The 17,157-nt window shown below is 33.7% G+C and overlaps 1 protein-coding gene across 1 annotated transcript; it reads right to left on the bottom strand.

The window, feature by feature from the left end:
- Positions 1 to 2,329: 2,329 nt before the first annotated feature.
- On the bottom strand, positions 2,330 to 7,626 carry LOC123534821 (solute carrier family 28 member 3-like). Its single transcript, XM_053518851.1, has 5 exons — positions 7,205 to 7,626; positions 5,649 to 5,792; positions 3,978 to 4,094; positions 3,456 to 3,636; positions 2,330 to 2,703 (listed from the first exon to the last, which is right to left on the bottom strand). Exons 1-5 carry the CDS (start codon positions 7,355 to 7,357, stop codon positions 2,669 to 2,671), a joined length of 630 nt encoding a protein of 209 aa, XP_053374826.1. The 5' UTR covers positions 7,358 to 7,626; the 3' UTR covers positions 2,330 to 2,668.
- Positions 7,627 to 17,157: the final 9,531 nt, after the last annotated feature.

The following is a 17,157-nucleotide window of genomic DNA, read 5'->3' as shown; positions in this document are numbered from 1 at the left end:
GGCAAAATCTGGGTACAAAAGTGAAGTCCACTTAAATTTTAGTAGAGTTCAGCTCTTCTACGAAGAAGATATGATTAGTACCATAGTCCTTGTGCTGAACTTACTAGTTGTAAATCATCAATTTTCTAGTGTGTGTGTGTGTGTTTTACACCTTAATCGCTTACTGAAATATTACGTGCGGTGGTCGAAAAGCAATGTAGCTGTATTTTGCAAACTCAGCGATTTATTTTGACTAAGTGGTTTCTTATCTCCTTATAAGCAATTTAACTATTAGTACTTCAACTTAAAAAGAGGCCCCCGGCCGCGTCATACCAAAGACGTATAAAATGGTACTTGTAGCTTCCTCGCTTGGCGCTCAGCATTAAGAGGGTAGTACTAGGACTGGTCAGCCCGGTGTCAGTATAATGTGACTGGGTGGGGTATCATGTCATGTGTCTACAGCGTGATATTCCAGTGAGGCAGCACTATAAAGTTGGGCATTGTGCTCACTGCTACAAGTAGACACCGTCGTTTATATGACTGAAAAATTGTTGAAAAAGACGTTAAACCCGAACACACACACATAAAATGAGGCATTAAAGAGAATTCCTATAGTTTTTTCCTTTTCATACATTTTTTTTCCAATTCAAATATATGATAGGAAAATTTGTGCTAAAAACAATAACAAATAAAAACAATGGGTCACCAGGCTAGTTTTTGTGAAAAATTGTTTTGAACACATCCACTGTTGCCGAAACTGCCATCGAGTCAACATTTTCATAATTTTCTGCTTTTTTTTATAAATACCAACCAAAATATGCATCAAGACAGCACAACAAGGTTTATTCTATTTACAGATTTTATTATATACTTATTTAATATCATAGTTATACTAGTAATACTATATCCTTACAATAATGGGTACAAATGACAAAACAATATTGATACATACTCACTTTTGTGAACTTTTTTCAATGAAAAATGCCCATAGTGAAGAATTTTTTTTTTTAATTTGAAAAAACTGTTTCATATAATATTTTCCTGTTTTTTCTTGTGTATAGATAATTGTATTGTGAGCATAAAAATGGCTAAAATGTATGGGTCACCAGGCTAAATTTTATGTTAAGACCGCTTGAATACAACGCATGTTCGGACGAAAAATAGCACGAACCTGATCAAATTAATTACTTGTATATCTGCTAGAAGTTAAAAAAGGTTTAAAAATTCTTAATTCTTTCTATAATTGAATACTAAATAATCTGAAAGGTGATATTGTCTTATCAGTACTAAGTCAATCGTCTTACATTATATGAACAACACTGTCTTTGTACTAAAATGTGATGTGAAAACACAATCACAAAAATAGCAAGTACCTGTCAGGCATGATACTTGTCAATACAACATACACCAAGATCAACATTTTATTTACTGGTAAAACCTATCAAAAATGTTATTTCATTCAAGATTCCTCATACTTAAGATTGTCTGTCACATGTTTTAACAAATGTTGACTTCAATTCAGTTTTTCATAGAAAGTGTCGGATGCGCAGAAAGATGCGCATAAAAACTATAGGAATTCCCTTTACGGGCTTTTTGGGCGCTTGACAAGAATGTTTTCTTCAAAAATTCTAAAGTGTTGCAGGAGTTTGTAATTTTTCAGTCTGATTCCTATTAAAGTGTTTCTTCTTTTGAAAATGTTCATTTTGAAGTGTTTTTCCTGCATATTTTTTATATTTCAGTAGTGTCATTCAAGATAGTTTAGAAACAAAAACGCATATTATTATGTTCATAATATGACCAAACTTCAATTTTAAAGAAAGATCAGTTTTAGCCAAAATCTTGAGGTCAGTGCTTAATTTCCACTACGTAAAAACTGCATCTTTTTAAGTATTTCTAAAAATCGAAATGGATCGCTTTCAGTTCTTAAACGCGCCTGAGTAGCAGAGGTTTTTACACATGAGGAAGTCATCTAGCTGGCATCAGGAAAGATGGTAGTTCTACCTAGGTGCCCGCCCGAGCCTGCAATAATGCCTGGAAGGGCACATGGGGCACACCTAACATGAAAAGCTCGAAAGTAGCTATTTGACCTATAATTGTGTCGGTATAACGTTCAATCCAATAATTACTTGAACGAATACACATTTATATGGTTACAAGCCAGTGTATATATCATATTTACATATATTATTTCATTGATTGTTATTAATGAAAAAACTATAATTGTGATACAACTTGGCAAGCATATAAAGTCATACTGCTACAACAAATACTAAACTCTTACAACATTAATATGAACAACCATAACTGAATATTATCTGTTTGATTTGTTTCTAACGGTTTTTGCTTTTCTTTTCTCACACATTTAACACTCAGTCTATTAGATTATGTTACAGATATTGTTCAAAGAACACCTTCCATATTAAACCATTTTTAAAACAATTGTTAGTCGTCACCAATCAATAAAAATCATGTTTTAAGATAGCATGCTTCCTAATGAATATCACAATATCAAAATTTAAAAAAACAATATCAAACCATTATAAGTATCAATCACTATAGTCAGCAAGTGTACAGAAAACCATAAAATGCAGCTGTCTTACCATTTACACTACTCTTCAATGCATGAATAATGTCTACACGTTTTACAGACTGTATATTTGTTTATTCAATATATACATTAACCTTTACATTAGTATGTACCCACTTCTTCTTCGTAAAGTAGTCCTGAAAAAGATATAAGTGTTACAAAGAAAAATCTGCTCTAAATCATCTACAGTAAATGTATTTTATTATTTAAAGCTGACCCCGAAGTGGTTGAATGTTCAGTTTCGTTTTCCATTCAGGATGGCAAAATTACATTCCCTTTAACTTAATTGTGATATGTAAAATGAAATAGTCCTACTTGTTACTAGCAGAATTAACATGTACATCCATTTGTGTTAGAGAAGAATCATTGCTGGTGTATACCCACTAGAAAAATCATACAGGATGAGTTAATGGATATTAATTGGATGCGATAATGCAAGTTAATAAGGCTACCTGAGTTCGCATCTGTTCACCATGTTCACTTGGAACATAATGCAGGTACATGTCTTATATTAGGTATTAGGAACAGATGATATTGTGAAAGTTTTATTTAATAAATGATCATTATTTATAAAACGTGATAATTAAGTGCTGCATATTTTTCACACGCTCTGCATGAACGGGGCAATTAGGTGTGCTTGTCATAGAAGAATTAATTTTCATAATGTATGTCTAGTCACTTATAGGCGCATAATGCCTTTGCAGAAAATTTGCTGAACATATTAGATCCAAATAAGGTTAAGAACAGTAAGATGATAGAATGTTCTGTATTGGTTTACTATTTGGTGAGCAAACTGAATATTTCTGCACGGCCTTTTTGGGGGGATCATGTATATATTGATCAATGTGGGTAAACTTAAGAAGAAAGCATAAGTTCCTTTAAATATTACCTGCAAAACATGCTGTAAGATAACTCGCTACAGTTCCTGCAATCATTGCTCTAAATATATGTTCAGTTATCTCCCCTATTCTGTGTGGAACGATCACTTCAAAAGAACCGATGATTAAACCCATGACTGCAAATGAGGCTGAGCCGCATAGTGCGTATGTAGCAATTATTTCCGATCTTTGCTGAAATTATAATATTATAACCAAAATAATATAGTATGTCAACTCTTTTGAGAAAAAAATATGGAGTTGGAGATTATATTTTAAAGGCCGATCAGCACGTATACTTTCATGCGAGACTAATACTATGTAGAACTGCAGTAGATGGTTATCAAATGTTTAGTTTTGACATGGGTTGATAGTACGAGTTTTGTTGGTTTTTTTGCGGCGACTTGACACAGCTGGCTCGTATATTGCTAGATTTTTACAAACCAACCTAAGTTATACACCATGATGTTATTATAAAAATACACTATATTTTATGGTAAATATCTCCTCCAAATTTCGCTTTAAAATTTACTTACGTCAATCACTCCGCCTACTAATGTCTGGTTGAGGTTGTCCAACAAGATATTATTACCAACTGCAGTCCATGTATTGTTCACACTTTCGGCAATGTGGGAGCGGTATGCCATGCCATTCTTAAAAACATGATGAGATGAAAAAACATTTAAATCCTTTTGATAATAAGTTTAGAAAAATAGGGTTTTAAAAACTTTATTTAGGTGTTTCTTGATTTGTTTCTGGTTTAATGCCGTTTTTCAACGTTTTCAACGGTATTTCAGTTAGATAACGGCGGACAGTTAACCGAACCAGTGTTCCTTGATTCTGCACCAGTACAAATATATATCTTCTCCGCACGTAACTACCAACTTTCCCACATCAATAACAGGTGGAAGACGAATGATTTCACCCACAATTTCAAATCGTCACGGAGAACATACGCCTCTCACGAGGATCGAAGTCAAGACCCACGATCCGTAGATCCGCGCTGTCCCTACTGACCTAAGCGACCTAAGCTGGCTGTACATGTTTTTGAAAATGGAAGGAAAAACTTTCTGTATGCGTTTTGGATGAATAGGTTTAGAAATCCCAAATGTACTATATGCCTGCTCTCGGATAACACGCGGATATACACGAGATGAAAGTTCTAAAACTGTTGTTAGGTTATCCCGGATTTAAAAAGAGCATTAGCTCTCGACATAGTTCCATGATATTTATTCTCTATATCATTGTGTAGAGATAAACCCTAATATTTTTAGTGATAGAAATACTTTAAATAAAGTTTAGATATTGATTTGTAAGTCCTTGAAATAAGAAAAAAAAGATGTCACAAATGTTAAATTTATGAATACTTTCGTTAATATGAATAACAGAAGCTTTAATATTTAATTAAAAGTTGTGATCCACAAAGAATGATACCCATTGCCTTAGACAAGTACTTATATAAGCAGATATACCATATATAAGGATAGCTCAGTGGTTTACACACTGGCCTTCCAATCCTGAGGTCGGGGATTTGATCCCCGGCAGCTACTCGGGAATTTTCAGAAACGCTTTTCAGTGTTACCCACCCAACTAGAGGTGTACTGGTCAGGAACCCAGGCAATCTTGCGTGTACCAGTGCTATACACTGGGCGCGTTAAAGAACCAGGCTGTCTATTCGAAACGAGCCTAGGCTAAGTTAGCCGGACAAGCCTGTATCTGATTTCTGACCTCTCTGTTGTGGAGGCTTTGTCTCACTCTGTCCCTCTGGTCAGATCGCTCTGTGTCTGTACTAGTAGAGGATGAATGAATTATGCGCCCTGTGTGGCTGCATTTGAACTATGTAAAGCAACTGATCCTGAAAAGGGCGCTATATAAATCTGGTATAATCATAATAATAATAATATATTTACTCCCCTTGCAATTACACAATTGAGTGGAAAATTAAAACGGTTGAAGACACAATATCATATTTTTTGCACAACAAAAATATTAAGGATTTATTCATTTGTGTGCTGATAATAAAATGAAATACCAGTAAGTAATTTATAGTACTGATAATACAGTTTTGCTGGTATCAAAATGTCAAAATAGATTGAAGCACTTATGTTATACAAAACAGGTAGGATTAGTAAAGGTGCGATTATATTGATCTCTATTTCCTATGCCCACATTGTGAAGTACAACAGATATATGTTCTTTTCCCATACCTGTATAATAGGGCCTAACTTTGGATATGCTACGATTGCAAGACTAAAGATCCGTATCCCAAGAAGTTCTCCGATGAACAAACAATCTTCAGGTCTTGCTCCCATTATAAATGCAAACGGGTAGAACACATAGGAAAACAGGAACTGAAAATAATATGATGAGAAATTTAACACGTCTACACAAAACTGTAAAAGTTCTTTAGTTATTAAGCAATGCGCATATAACATTAGAAACATAGGTATAAATCACAATGTAACTTGAAACTGACGTCTTTAAAATGATGTAAATAATTAAAAATATCAGCGGACATTTTATGAACATGACATAAAATACAGCTATATTCATTTTAATTTTCAACCCAATGGTAATGCACGACTTATTCAAAATCTAAACCATTTCTTCTTTCTAATACGACATTTTAAATGTGTTACTTACAAAGTGCATCTTAATTTCTTTTATTAAGTGTGTGACTTACAAAGCGCATCTAAATATTCATTATTTGACATGACATTTTAAATGTGTGACTTATAAAGTACATCAAAATTTCTTTTATCTAACATGACATTTTAAGTATGTGACTTACAAAGTAAATCTGAATTTCTTTTATCTAACATGACATTTTAAATATGTGACTTACAAAGTAAATCTAAATTTCTCTTTATCTAACCTGACATTTTAAATGTGTGACTTACAAAGTACATCTAAATATCTGTTGTCTATGATGACATTTTAAATTCGTGACTTACAAAGTACATCTAAATATCTATTATCTATAATGACATTTTAAATGTGTAACTTACAAAGTAAATCTAAATATCCATTATCTAAGATGACATTTTAATTCACGAACGAAGGGCATCAAAATTCCTTCTATCTAATATGACACACACTTTAAATGCATAACTTATAAAGTACAGCTAAATCCCTTCTATTTCAGATAACATTTTAATGTGAGTCTAACGACTTTATAGTACATGGATGGGAACTTATAGAAATAAGTAATTACTAAACATATTTAAGCACATGCTGTTTGTCAAGATGTTGTTCGTTTACTATTAATTTCAATTGTTTTGTGATATACTATTAAACCTTAAGCAGAAGTTTTACTTCTTATTTACAAGTTCCAACAAATCAAAGTTCTTTCTAAAAATCGAAAAAGCGACATAAACTTGGAAGCATGATTCTCGAGTACAATCATGATATATCCCATGTATGTTTTGAAAAGGCATATCCTTGCCTGTATGGTATATGCACTTTACAATATTATATCTAACTAAAGATCCGCATTGTTTTTCATACCCTGCCTTTTTGTTTCAACTACCATCATCAAAGAAGAAGTCACAACAGTTTGGAGTTTTCACTTCTCACTTTCACTAATCAGAGCGGTCGAATTCGAATCAAGAAGTTGATGGTTCAAATCAAAGAACAGTTTCAGGCTAATTGACTACCGTCTTTAACTGAAAGACAGTTGCATAACGGCGGTAGACTTTAACCTTCCATCCTGCACCCCTACTTCACCAAAACAAAACAGTACGCCTTCAAGAAATATAATTACCTCTATTGTCATGTTTTCAACTCCTATCCTATCACCAAACCATATTAATGTGTTGTTTACAAACTCCAGAATGATGATAAACGTCATGACGTAAGCAACTACTTGAACAACAAGTGAAATACTCTGACTAATCCCGAGAATGATGGAGTCCATTAAGGATTTTGGATGTCTGAAATATACATACTTACTTTATACTTATTTGTTTAGGTCAAGTTTAAAACAAGTTCTTCAGCATATATTTATCACTCTCGACACATAATTCCTTTAGAATGTCTGAGGCAATAGAAGCCAGTCTCCCTACTAATGCCTAGCATCAAGCAAGGGAACTTTTGGTATTATTTTCAAGACTTTGGTATGACGCGATGAAGGATCGAATCTATGAACTCTTGCACTTGAAGAGGACATCCTACCATTACACTAGTGAGCTGGTGAATGCACATTCTTAAGTGGAGTTTTAATGATTTCTGAAATTACATTTGCTTAGATTTTTCTGTTGCATTTAGACAGTTTACAAACCAGTGTGAATTCTCCAGAATTGACCATAAAGCTAAGGTATTTTAGTTACATACATGGTCAGTAAATGATTAAAATGTGCTCTATATTATCAAGATTTGAGCCACGTTTTTATCTCGTGGTAGGCCCCTATACTTAAATTTTATTTCATTTAATGCACTACTCAATGCTTCTGCCAAAATACATTTTTTGCAAGTTATGACCCAGTTAAATGGTATTACCCTCTGTCACTGCACATAAAAAGGGCATAAAATTATTTAAAGACACATGCCAAAATTTTATTACGCAGCTCACTCAAGCAAGGAATACTGTATAGATGTAGTAAAACGTTTTGGTAAAGACAGTAAGCCTTGATAAAAATTATGATGTTTTCTGAATTGTGTAGCATCAAAGGTAAATTTGTAATGATATTAAGAAAAGGTTTTCGTTTGGTTAAAATTGCCAACGGGGTCAAGATAGTCTTCATGCATGTCAGTAACCGTCCAGGCACACCTGTTGTTGCAGCAGCAAAGTATAATATTGCTGTCGTTAAAGGTAAGGTAGAAGACGAGGGTCAATTTACCATTTTCCACATAGCCCACACTATAGACATTTCTACAGTGGCCGTCCATCACGTTCTGACAGACCGTTAGAAATTAAAAATAAGGTATGTGCTAGATGGGTCCCTGATTTGTTGACACCAGACTAAAAAAGTTGCCAAAAAACGGCTGAAAACATTTGAAAATTGCATTCACAAGCCATTTCTAAGCTGCTCATTGGGGACGAAACTTTGGTTTATTATTTTGAGTCCTAATGACGCAAAAATAAAACACAATAGCCGAGTATAAGTCGGGAAAGGCTGGTCATTGATCCTTTCTCATGTATGTTATGATTTTTATGAATACAGACTATTTAAATCAATATTTATTTTAGCTTATTTTGGTCTGTTTCGCATCGGTGAACTTGTTGTAGCATCCGCAACGCAAACACACCATGCAATATTCTTATCGGATCTCACATTTATGCAAAACAACAAATACGTAGTCATAAGATTACGTCACTCAAAAACGAACCAAAGCGGGTTCCCAGTATTTCTTAAAATACCAAAACAAACAGGCGATCTGTGCCCGATATCTGCATTATTAGATTACATTTTTTCAAGGCCAAAAGTACAAGGACCGCTGTTTTGTCATAGTAATGGAACGCCCGTTACAAGAACTCAATTTTCAGCCGTCTTAACTAAATGTATCAGCAGGTCTAGTTTCTCAAATACATCGGTGAAAAGTCACTCATTTCGTATCGGCCGAGCAACAGATCTAAGCCTACAAGGGGCTCCTTCATCTGTGATCAAACAATTAGGCCGCTGGTCAAGTAGTGCATTTAAGCTCTATATTAGGCAATAAATATATGGTCAATTTTTTAAAAAGAATAATTTTAGTCACGATGTCAGGGATCAAGACAATTTTCTGTTATAGATTTAAGCCATCTGTTTGTTCTATATCATAAAGCGGAACAATTATACAAGTATAATTGACGTGAAATGAAGCAGCTTAGTAACCATCTGAATAGCAACATAATGCGTTATAATATACAAGTAATATTTCGACTGTTTAATTTACTGGTACCGCATTATTGAATTTTATAATACAGGTACATTTATTGTCCGGTCAATTTGTCATTATTCCTTTATGTTTAGATGTATGGTGTCTGGGAGATTCAATAATGTACTGGGCGGGAAATCGTGCGGCTGGAACTAGCAAGCCAACTTTAAAGCTGAATACGACAATAGCATGGTTAGGAGTGCGTGGATTGCATTGGCATGATTTCCGACATACCGTTGAATATCAGGTGCTGTTTTGTAACTCGCCCCCCAAAATTATTTTCATACATATAGGTGGGAATGATTTATCTTCTTTGTCAATCTTAGACATAAAAGATTATATTAAGAAAGAACTGAGTTACATGCGTGACGCTTTTCCAGATGCGGTAATTATATGGGTCGATATTTTACAACGCCGCATCTGGAAGGGTGCTACGGGTGGTTGGGTCGGAATAGAACAGAAAAGAAAAAGAGTTAACAGAATTGGTCGTCAGTTACTGAAAGATGTAGGAAATGTAGATGTTATAAGAACAGATATTGATGCCAAAACAAACTTTTTTCGCAAAGACGGGGTTCATTTGAATGATATAGGCTTAGAATTCTTCTTATATGAGATTAAACAGGCCATAATTAAACACTTGTAAGATTATTTAAGAATTGGGGGAGAAATTTCGTGAACACTTTTCCGCTCAATTTCTTGTGGCCAAAATTCTTAAATTCTTAGGGGGGAACAGACGTGCTTAGTTAATTTACCCTGTTTAAGGCTCAATTCTCGAGACGCAGCACTCATCTGGGAAGGCAGGCCATATTTCAGGAAATCATTACTTTTGGCGTTCTTGATTGGAATCTATAGGAAATGGACCGTATGTTGGAATGGATTGAATGGTTCGGGCTTGTCATAAGGAATGGCAACCCAAATAGTTTGGAATGGAGGAATGCATTCGGGTTTTGCCCTAAGGATGGCAATCCCGTACGGTTGCAGTATATGGCCTCATCGTACTTGGCATGGATCGGGGTTTTATTCTTACGCAGGACGACTCGGCGAGGAATAAAATCTTCGATTCAGCTGCCATTGCGGTGATTTGTCTGTGGTATATTGCATTTAATGAATCATCGGTCCGCATTAAAAATTTTAATTAAATAAATAACACGTTCACGTCTGTTTCCCCCTTACTTGAGCGGCCAATAACCTTCCAACCATTTACTATATAAATGAGGCTCTGATTACTATTGTGTATTGTATACGCACTCCAGATTGTGTTTCATTCATTGACGAAATAATAATAAAAGTCATATGTTATAGAAATTGTTTTGTTTCGACTTATGAAATAATTGCAAAAAAAAGCCTTATATGTTGCCCATTGAAAATGTTAGGGGCGGTCACATGGTACGTTTTATCATATACATTTTTCCTAAAGAGTGAATATTTAAGTAGAAAGAGTTGGGATAAGAACAAAATTAATAGCAAACTTTTCGAAGATATATAAACAATATAATTAATAATAAGGAACTACCAACATTCGTACAATCACTGGCATAAACTTACAAATGGATATCATGAAACCAGTCAAGTCTGCGATTGGTGCAATTTGCCATAACCTTTTCTTGTCCTTTACTATATATGTAAAATCTTCAAAATTTACAGAAATTGTTTCAATGTAAATGTTATAATGTCTCTATTCCGTGTTTCTGTGTTAAAAACAAGTCACTGGCGTTGTAACAATTACAATTCTTAAATTAAACTAAAGAAAATGATTTTGTAAAATAAACATAAAAGCTCACACATTATGTTTCACAAAATGTCTTCAGCAGTATACGTGGAAGTCTTTGACCTAATGTAATAAAATGTTACGTATTAAAATGACTACATATGTTCTTATTTCCTCTCCAAGCATAGCCAGCAACAATGACATGAAACCAGCCGAGACTGCGGTCACTTCGCATGTTCTCCATGTCTTTATCTAAAATCATTTAAATTCATTATACATACAAATGTACAATGTTGCAATACTAGTTCATATCATTGATACAAATTTTTGTCATAGATCAAAGTAAACAACAAATAGAGTATGTCCTCAATGTTGTTGCTTAAACATGTTTTAAAAGCTATCAATATTATACTAAACCGTTATATATTGAGTGTGATAGCGTTCCGATATGTGCAGAAACGCAGGCATTTTTAGCTGTGAAAAAAGTTTCATCCGTAGGTTTTTCTCCACTTTCAGCCTGTTTTCAATTGAAGCTTCGGTATCAATTTCATCATTATCAACAACAAAATAATCATACATAATCATAATAAATCAACCATGCTTTTTTCCAGTTCGGGTAACACTTAATGGCATAACATTTTGTCGTAATTTATACTTAAAGGACTATATAACGAATAACATAACTCGTGATTATGAAAGTTAGATGATTATGTATAGTGAATTTAATTTGTTACATTATTTTCTGCATTTATTTTATTTATTTAAACAAATTGCAGTTGTACTTGTAAATCATTGTTTTTAATGTTTATTTTTCAAATGACTTGTCAGAAGGATTATCGTGCATGTTTCCATCCATTTGACAATAGGAAAAATATTTTCATGTTGAATTGGAAGTTGTCAATGTTGTTATTTAATGTGTTCAAACAAAACTGTGTCTTTCTTAAGTAACAACATAAGAGGAATTTGAAAACTGTTGTTCTCATAAAATGGGTTAAAAATAATGGAGTAAGTTGACTATAAACATGATCTACTTATGAGGAAACTGTTTTGGTCATCCAGTAAAGATACTCAGAGTTACAATTATCACGAGAAACTATTAATAAGGAGCTAGATTTGATATTCAGATATCGTTGTATGGTTGCAATGTTCAACGGGTTATAATATGATACAACAATTTACCTAAGTTTTGTTTAATACAGCAGAAGCTTTTTAACATTCTATTGTTTTATTACATGTTTCTCCGAGAAAAAATATATCTCGATCATTCTACTATTACAAAATTTCTATGTTCATTTTTATGGGATCTTTATTGATGGTATATCACCAGGTGTGTACACTAACTTATGTTAACTGAGTCATCACATTGTGCCAACCGCCTCGGTAGCCTAGTGGTAGAGCCAACGCTTCGAGTGCTTGAGGTAGTGGGTTCGATCACTGGCCGCGTCATACCAAAATCTTAAAAATGGTACTAGCAGTTTCCTCGCTTGGCACTCAGCATAATGATGATAGTAATAGGACTGGTCAGACTGGTGTCAATATAATGTGATTGGTTGGGATATCGTGTAACGTGTCTACGGCATGATATTCCATTGAGGAAGCACTTTCAAGTTTGGCATTGTGCTCACTGCTTGAGGGAGACACCGTATGACAGAAAAAAATGTTGAAAACATTAACCCAAACACACACACACACACACATTCGCACGTGCGCACATACGCACTCACAAACAGACACACTTTTTGCCAAAATTAATAGATTAATAAACAATTTAAAATTGTTTAATTGGTTACAAGGGTTAACAATCTAAAACAAAATACAAACTTTATTGAAAGTAAATTTATTTTCTTCAATTATTACAGAATGTTATTTGCCACATGTCACCTTGAGTTTGAAAGCTTAACATGAAACAAATATTTATTTGCATGTTATTCTAGTTGTTGCCCACTTGATGTACGTTTGCCAGATAAAAATCATTATAACGTGACTCCTCATGATTCGCCGGCCCATATTTTGTTTTACTGACCGGTTAATGGTTAAACACATACTTTTCATGGCTAGAGTCAAAACGTAAAGAAAAATTATTCTTGATCTCATGTAATAAACTCTGATTTGATGGCCGTTTAATAGTCAACACTATTGACCCTCAGTATTTCAGATCTAAGGCAAAACAACGGCTTCTTTCTTGTTTTAAACTAAAGCCTTTCATTTAAATGTTAAATATGTACCATTAGCTTATTTTATAAACAAAAACTTGTATATCCCTTTGAAATGTTCTTTTTTTGTATACAAAACATTGTTACTACAATGACACCCAAAACTTGTATTTTTAAAGTTGAATTGTATTTGTAATTGCTACTATGTATTTCAAAAATTTAAACTTATATAACATAGTGTGTTTTTGTACAGGAAATGTGACCTTATCTACAATTATATATCCAGAATCTTTAAACCCTGCTGCCTAAAATGTTGTATTCATTCACATTTTACCAACATTTTGTTATAATCTCATGTATTGAACGAATAAAATTAATAAATAGTTTATTCATAGAAGTGTTTGTTCGTGTTTATATTAACAGCACATATTTACAACTTAGAAATAAATAAATCAAGCGATTTACTTTACTGAAAAAGCTAGATAGCAATAGTTTATTCTACAATATGTAAAACATGCCAACCGTTCTAGAATATTGAAAAATATTGCGATATTTAACCAGAAAATCAACTAAACTTTATTTCATTTCATATCATGTTACATTTCATTTTTACCATTCTAAGTCTTATGATATCATTTTTTCTAAAGAAAAAGTATTTCAACATGGTAACATACTTATTAGCAGTCAGGGGAGTTACTTAAACAAGTGATCACAAAAATCACTTGACCAAGTGATTATTTGCGACTGATAACTATATCTCAAGGCAGCCCAAATTCGCTCTTCAAACGTGCCTATTTTTGAATTCCGCGCTATTTGCGGTCATCAAAATATCGTGAGAATTAACGATACTTACCGGTGCAGAAAGAACATGCGAGAGAGAAGTGGCATGTCGGAGAAATCGAAGAAATACATAGCAAAAGAGTGAGTATTTTAGCGATTTTTAGCGATTTTCGTTGACTTTTTTTTTCCGATGGCTTTTGAAGTTTTTAGCCAAGTGGTAGAGTTTTCTGAGTGAGTTCAATGTTTTAACTTTGCAAAAATGGAAAAAAATTCCACTGCGTTGTGCTGGCAATAGGGTAAAAACCCTACAGCGCAGTGGCTTGAAACACTCTTAGACGTCCAGGTGTTGCAAAAGACAAAATACTGTTCGAGTGATTTTATCGAGTTAGAATTTATCTCGATAACGCAATGTGAGGTGATTTATTTTAAAGAAAAATAAAAAAGGAGAGACTTACTGATAGCATTGCTGTCAACTTCGTTGTACGGTTTTCGGATGATCGAACTTTGCCCTAGGCGCATAAGCTGAGATGAAATAATGTGATAAATAGAGATGTGGCCCTCAGCTTTTGGTGCTCTTTGAAACCTTTGAAGAAATTTTGAGTAATATAAATTTTCAATATGAAAAAAGATATCAAAGGCTGCTGTATATCCAATCTGCAGCCTTGAAGAAAAGCAGAATGTAACTGGCACAGTCTGAGGGAAAATGTGCAGCTTGACAGGATTCGAACCTCGGACCTTCATCGGTTACCTGTGCCAGTACTCTACCAATCGAGCTACCGAGGCCACCAGATAGCAAGAACTGCTACACGGACACACCAACCTTCCCATACTTATTGCGAGACATTGTCACTACCGAAATTCAGTTGGCACACACCCAGCCAAACCTGAGCTTCGCTAGCATTGGCTCCAAGGTGAGCATCCTGGACGAGCGCCCAAATGTGACAGTCTCTATACCAGGATACGAACCTCGGACCTTTAGGGCTTACCATGCCAACGCTCTACCAATTGAGCTACTGAGGCCAACCGATACGAGAAACCGCTATAAAAACAATTATGTATGATTTTACTCCAAAAACTACAAAACGTACTGTGAACAATAAAACTAAACGTACAAGATTTGTAGCAAGAAAAACAAAACATCAGGCTGAAATATGATAACATAATATTGATGTAGATTCCTAGTAAATTAATTAAAGTAATATAATTTGTTAGAATTTTAAATAGTTATTCATAAAGAACAATAAAAATGGAACTGATTTGTTATTAATATGCCCAGTACCACACCTGCATAACTCAGTCAGTACCATGGTTAATTGCACAGATTAAACAGCCTTATCCAGGTCCTGAAAAATCACAATTAGCTGAACTAATCTAGTGATACATAACTAAAGTAATAAAACCCTAAATCAATAAATGCAAAAGATGACACTATCAAATACAAAATGGTCCATAATCACACTCTGATGTTTGTCATAACTCTCTTGCATTTGTATTTGTCAAAAAAAATAAGGTTGGACAGATAACTGAAACCATATAACCATGATAAATAACTGTTCATTTTTTTTGCATAAAAATATAGTGTTTTTTTTTTGTTTTTTTTTTTTTTATTTCATTTAAAACATTTTTACATACATAAATGCCACTCATTAACTAATAACTTGGTGACATGATCACTTAAATGAGTGATATAATAGCACTCTTTAAGTGATCAAGTCAACTAAGTTGAATCATCCCATACAGCAGATTTAAGTGAATGATAACAAATTAAATCTTTGGATTTAAGTGATTACAGTTTCGTAACTAATCTTTTGCATATGCTTCACTGAGCACTTTTAAATATATGATAAACAGTATTTATGATAAATAATGCTTGTGAACTATATAAGCGCCAGTTACTTATTATGGATATTGAAATATCTCAACTCAGCTCATTTACAGCAATTTTGGAACCATCCCTTGTGTAAGTGATAAAATCAACTAAACTGAATCATTTATTTAACTGATTAAAATATAAAGAATTTGAATGTAATACCCCAATTTAAGTGATTGCAGTTTTATGGTGCGCTTATGTTCAGCATATTTATGAACACATTTTGAAGTGAGTATTCATATGAATTATAAATGAAAAGACTTTTTGTATAACAGAATAGGATTACTTTCTTATGTCGAAATATTCTCAACTGGGCTCATAACTGATAAAAGTGAACTGTGCAAGTGAATTATCCAACTAAGCCTGATCATTATTTAACGATTTGATAATGAAATATTTTTGAATGGTGCCACCAAACCTTTTGATCACTTTTTAACAGACATTATTTATCATGAATAGCCCTGTATGAACATATAAGTTCAATTACTTTAGGATGAGAAATAATCTCAACCAGCCAAGTTATATCAGAAGAGTTGGACACAATCCTTTTGCAAGTGATTTCATCAACAAAGCTGATCATTTATCGAGCTGAATAATAATTATGATTTTAAATCATCACAAAAACACTTGAACACTTTTACAGTGAATATACAGTATTTATAATGAATAGCCCTTTGTATAACCACATAAGTAGTTTACTTCTATAATGTTTGAAATTTTCGCAGCATGTTCTTTAACCTGATTTGAAATAATCACTTGTGCAAAGTGATTAAATGAACTGATGCATTTATTTAGCTGATTCGCCCGCCTGCTTAGCTATATAGGAGTTGTAAGAATTATGTGTTCTCGTTGGCCATGAATTCAAGCCCCCTGTGTGAGGCGTATGTATTTCCATGACTATTTGATCATGACATAGTTCTGAGTCATCCATCCTCCACCTCTGATTTATGTGGGAAAGTTGGCAGTAACTTGCTGAGAATAGGCATGTACTAGGTAACACTGGTTAGGCTTAAACTCCCCTGTTACCTGTTACTAACTGAAACAGTGCTAAAACCCAAACAATCAAAGTTATTAATTTAAAATGATGATTTTCAAAATGTATCACCAATTCTTTTGAACACTTTGAACCAGTGTTGTATTTATTTAGAATGCCCTTTTTTCCATCTAATAGCACTAGTTACTTTCAGGAAGTAGAAATATTCTCAACTGGGCTCATTTTACCGTGATTATGGAGGAAATCACTTTGTGCAAGTGATTTAATCAATTACGCTTAAAATGCATTTTAATTTAGCTGTATTTGGATACTGAGAGTGGAATTAATCACCAACCTACCTTTTAACAGTGAGTAT

The sequence above is a fragment of the Mercenaria mercenaria genome, chromosome 12 (genome assembly GCF_021730395.1).
Source record: "Mercenaria mercenaria strain notata chromosome 12, MADL_Memer_1, whole genome shotgun sequence".
NCBI lineage: Eukaryota > Metazoa > Mollusca > Bivalvia > Venerida > Veneridae > Mercenaria > Mercenaria mercenaria.
The sequence above is the reverse complement of the archived record's forward strand: the minus strand, read 5'-3'. Positions and strand labels throughout refer to the sequence as shown.

Coding starts and splice junctions, on each gene's coding strand:
- LOC123534821 (XM_053518851.1), bottom strand. CDS start 7,357: ATGGACTCCATCATTCTCGGGATTAGTCAGAGTATTTCACTTGTTGTT. Junction 4,095..5,648: donor AGTTAGGCCCTATTATACAG/GTATGGGAAAAG, acceptor CATGTTTTTAAG/AATGGCATGGCATACCGCTC. Junction 3,637..3,977: donor TAGTAGGCGGAGTGATTGAC/GTAAGTAAATTT, acceptor TTATAATTTCAG/CAAAGATCGGAAATAATTGC.